Source organism: Sinocyclocheilus anshuiensis, unplaced genomic scaffold (genome assembly GCF_001515605.1).
Source record: "Sinocyclocheilus anshuiensis isolate Anshui unplaced genomic scaffold, SAMN03320099.WGS_v1.1 scaffold923, whole genome shotgun sequence".
NCBI classification, from domain to species: Eukaryota; Metazoa; Chordata; class Actinopteri; order Cypriniformes; family Cyprinidae; genus Sinocyclocheilus; species Sinocyclocheilus anshuiensis.
This window is the reverse complement of record NW_015544138.1, coordinates 985379-990539: the sequence shown is the minus strand read 5'-3', so window position 1 is coordinate 990539 and position 5161 is coordinate 985379. Positions and strand designations below refer to the sequence as shown.

General features: G+C 34.6%; 1 protein-coding gene across 1 annotated transcript in view; it reads left to right on the top strand.

Moving 5' to 3' along the window:
• Positions 1–5161, top strand: part of myo9ab (myosin IXAb) — a 133205-nt gene that overhangs the window by 36769 nt on the left and 91275 nt on the right. Inside the window, exon 3 of the mRNA XM_016494739.1 lies at positions 1617–1853. Within this exon, the coding sequence (XP_016350225.1) occupies positions 1617–1853 (237 nt within the window). The remainder of the gene's footprint in view (positions 1–1616; positions 1854–5161) is intronic.

Sequence of the window (5161 nt, the reverse complement as noted above, 5' to 3'; positions counted from 1 at the left end):
AGCGATGCCATAGAAGACCCATTTTTGGTTCCACAAAGAACCATTCAGTCAAAGGTTCTTTAAACAACCATATCTTTCTTACCTTTTTACAATCTGAAGAACCTTCTTTCGTCACAAAGAAGCTTTTGTGAAACAGAAAGGTTCTTCAGATGTTAAAGGTTCTTTATGGAACCATTTAGACAAAAAGGTTCTTCTATGGCATCGTGAAGCATCAACAATACATGTATTTGAAATACTATTTTGTATTTTGTATTTAAATACCTTTGGGAAAAGTCACATGTATTTTGTTTTTAAATGCATTTAATCTTAGTATTTTTGTATTTAGTATTTTTGTATGCTTGTTGATACAGGAAATCAGCAGTCTAATAAAGAGGTTGATTGGCAAGTATTTTGATTAAATGTCTTTAAATACAAAATAGTATTTTAGTAATCCAGAGAGAATCGTGACGCATTCCAATAATCTCAGAATCAATCCACGAATCGCGATGCATCAATTTATTGTCCCAGCCCTATTTTTCATGCACTTGCCAGTTTTGAGATTTTGGGGTTTTTGGTTTTTCGTGAAGTATTTTTTCAGATTAGTGGAAAGAAAACATCTGAAATACACTTTTAAGTGTTTCTTTTATAGCACTTTATCTATTTTCGTCTGTAGATTGCAGTTACAATATACATATCTTTAAAGGTCGTTTTCTCAAAATGAGATTTTTTTTCCTTCACTGAGCCAAAAATCTCCACTTCAGTAGCACTTACATACTTTACAATAAAACTTTACAGTTTTATTACAATCTATATTCTGAAGGTTTTTACAGGGGGGCTTGTTCATATGTGACCCTGGAGCACAAAAGCAGTCTTAAGTCGCTGGGGTATATTTGTAGCAATAGCCAACAATACATTGTATGGGTCAAAATTATACATTTTTCTTTTATGCCAAAAATCATTAGGATATTAAGTAAAGATCATGTTCCATGAAGATATTTTGTAAATTTCCTACTGAAAATATATAAAAACTTAATTTTTGATTAGTAATATGCATTGCTAAGAACTTCATTTGAACAACTTTAAAGATGATTTTCTCAATATTTAGATTTTTTTGCACCCTCAGATTCCAGATTTTCAAATAGTTGTATCTCAGCCAAATATTGTCCTATCCTAACAAACCATACATCAATGGAAAAAAAATGGACCCTTGTGACTGGTTTTGGGGTCCAGGGTCACATATACAGTATAATTTGCCTGGTTTTATACAACATTTTATTCTTAAAAATGTAATTCTTTTTCTGGCTGTTGTCAATATTTTCTGATTTATGAAGTGAATAAAAGAGATATTCAAAATCCGCTCTGTAAAAACATTTGAGTCTAATATGTCAGCAAAGTCAAACAAGAATTTTGAACTTGGCTTTATCCAATGTAGAGATTTTTGTTCTAGAAATTTATGCAAATTAGCGCATATTTAATAAGATAACGCCTCCTTTACATATTTAAGCATAACATTTCAGAAAACATGTAATACAAAAGATGTTTGTAATTCTTAATGTAATCAATCAACTGTGTAAGTATGGTGATATTTATTAGTTATTTAATTTTTTCCCTATTCACCTGGGGTGTCTCGCCTTTAGATGTACGATAAGCAGCGGCTGGGGAAGCTGGAGCCGCACATTTACGCGGTGGCTGATGTGGCGTATCACGCCATGCTGCAGAGGAGGAGGAACCAGTGCATCGTGATCTCGGGAGAGAGCGGATCAGGAAAGACGCAGAGCACCAACTTCCTCATCCACCACCTGACGGCGCTCAGCCAGAAGGGCTTCGCCAGCGGCGTGGAGCAGATCATCCTCGGGGCCGGACCTGTGCTGGAGGTGAGGATGGGCTTTAGTGCTGATAAAGCGTGTTTCGGTGCCTCGTTTTGCTGCTGTGATCCGTGAATGCTGGTTTTGCTGTCTTTTTGTATTAATTAAAGTAGGGCTGTGCGATATATATCGTCTGCGATAATATCGTAATTGTTGTTTTAACGATGTGCGATTTTACATTATCGAGTATTCTGCAAAAACCAAACCAAACAAAACAAAACACCTACAGAGAGCACGCTTTACGTGAAGTCTAGAGTAGTGTGCATATGCATTTAGAGTGTGTTCTTTCACTGCAAGATTCAGTCTATTAAAAAATATTTACAATGATCACAAATTCAAGACTTGGGGGCAGAAAATGTATATATTTATACCACTTCATATAGTTAATCAATTTCACACGAAGAATGCCGTTTTTTCTCCAAAAATTACTGTGATTACAAATGTGATATTGATTTTAATTAATAAAATCAAAGAAGTTAATTAAGAGACTTAAGGCCTGTTCACACCAAGCACGATAACTATAAAGATAACGATAAAGATATAGTTCTAAAAATCATTCTCAATATTAAAGAATAGCAGAGTTCACACCACAACTATAACGATAAAGGCACAGAGAAACGATATCGTTGTAATCACTTTCAGAACGTTTTTTTTTCCAGCTGATGAACAATAAAAACACTGACAGCCAATCAGAATCAATCCTGCTGTGACGAGCTCAAGAGTTTAAAGCGGCAGATGTGCGTGTGCTTAGAATAAACAGACGATATCGTTCGCTGGTGTGGACGCTAATATCGTTATCTTTATAGTTATCTTTATAGTTATCGTTCTTGGTGTGAACGGGGCTTTACACCGTATTGCCTGGTTTTGCTCTATTTCGACAATAAAAATAATTCCAAACACAGCCACAGCGCTGTTTCGCATCTCTGAGCAACATGACGGTGTTTCGTTCCTTAATGAATCATCCGTTCAATACAGATTGTGTCAAAGCAGCTTTACAGTATCAAATAGGAAAATAGTGTGTCAATAATGCAAATGAACAACATCTCAGAACTGCTCTGAGAGTCACTTCCTGAGCATTTTACCGTTTCGTTTGCGAAAAATGATCATATCATATACACACAGAAGTGTAAAGGTATCCACGGCAACCCGTCAAAATAAAAGTTCGGTTTAACTTGAATAAATTGTGTCAGAAATATATTATTGTGCAGTAAAAATGAACGTAATTTTTTAAGGAGTAATCACACAATATTTCTCCCATGTTTTAATTTTCATACTAAACCCCCTTTGTTTTTTCAAAAATAAAGTTGTTGTTTCTTTTCATTTGATTAAAAGATAAATTAAATTACTGTTTTATGCCTTCATTTGATAACCTGGAGGTAAGAACGGGCTGTAATGCTGAGACAGCAGGTTTCCGCGCCTCGTTTTGTTGCTGTGATCCGTGAATGATGGTTTTGCTGTCTTTGTGTGTTACTTATATACAGAATAGATCGGAATAGTGGATTGGAGTGGAATGAGTGAGATTAAGTACCTGTCCGAGCTGCAGAAATACTGAATCTTAAAGTAAAATTTACCTGTCCGAGCTGCAGAAATACTGAATCTTAAAGTAAAATTAGATTTTTATGTATAATTGGTACATAAAAACCAAAATGTCATTCTTCTTGCTCTCATTATGACACTTTATCACTGAGAAAACTGACACTAGCGCACCATTCAGCCCACAAATCTGAATGAACGTCACAGAGCTGAAGTTTGGGCCTAAAAGTATCTGACAAGCTTCTCTTTTGGACATGAAGTGATGGGATGTTTAGACGAACTGCTGTATTTTGTGCACAGTGTTCCTCGCTCAAGTGTGTTTGCACCAAACGCAGGAGCTCAGATCCTGCTGTTTGGACGACATAAATAAGAGTGAAAACCGCAGAAAATATGCTGTGTTTATGCGGCATGTCGCTTTAAACACAGAAATAGAAACACTGGCTCTTCGTACAGTTATGACAAGTATTTCAGCACGCAGATGGGAACGCCTTTGTTTGTGTTTGTGATGTCTCTGTGTGTGTGTGTGCTTTAACATACCAGACGGACGTTGTAACTCGGATTCTTCTTGACTTGCCAAAACCGGACTGTATTTGTCGGACACGCATGTCAATGGTCTCAGATTTAACACGGATACGGTGTGTGTCGCTCACACACAGTATATACTTGTTATAGTATAATATATATGCATTATACAGGTTAGTGTATGTAATAAGCAACAAGCTTTGTATCAGTGTTATTTTAGAAGTGTTTATATACTATTATACTGCGAAATGCATGCATTTTAGGTTTTATAAATAATTTGAATTTGTTTTAAATTTTAATAATTAATTACATTAATTTTTTTCAATTTTCATATTTATTTCCCATAAATTCAGTTAGTTACCGGTGCAGTGTTCCTTTTTTCATTCAAAGTTTTTCAACTAATATTCAATTTTAGTTAAATTTTTAGTAATTTAGTTTTTTTTAAACATTACTAAGTAGGTTTCATTTATTTCAGCTTTAGTTTCAATTTGCTTCAATTTAAACTTGTTTCATTTTGTTGCCAAGGCATTTAAAGTTTTGTTTTTTTAATTTTAGTTTATTTTTTGTATTTTTTTATTATTATTACTGTTTATAGTTAAGTCTTTCATCTTACATTTATATTTTATTTCAGCTTTATTTCAATTAGAAATCATCTTTTAATGTTAGTACTTTAAGTGCTTTTTTGTACTTTTTGTAGTATTTTTTTATAATACTGTTTAAGTTTAATTTACTTCAGTTTTAGTATTTATTTACAGCGAGTAAATTTACTACATCAGCTCAAACATACATTTGCCAAGGCAATATTTCTAATTTTGATTTAAAGTTTTTCCATCTAATATTTGTTATTTTGTTTTGTTTTTCAATTAAGTAAAATGTTTCAGTAGTTTCAGTTGACGATAATAACCCTGCTTTGTATGAGTGATTTGAACAGCCAGTTCAGAATCTGATTTTGCAGAAGTAACACTGGCACTGTGGCGGGAAACAAGGTTACCGTGGTAACCTTAAAGGTCCCATGACATGCTGCTTTTTAGATGCTTTTATATAGGCCTAAGTGGTCCCTAGTACTGTATCTGAAGTCTCTTTCCCGAAATTCAGCCTTGGTGCAGAATTTCAGCCACTACGAGCCAGTCCTACAATGAGCTTTCCTTAGGACGTGCCATTTCTGTGTCTGTAGCTTTAAATGCTAATGAGGAGGAGAGAGGCGGGGCAACTGCCATGCTTCGCTCGTTTGCAAGCCATGATGTCTCTCGAGGATAAAAAAA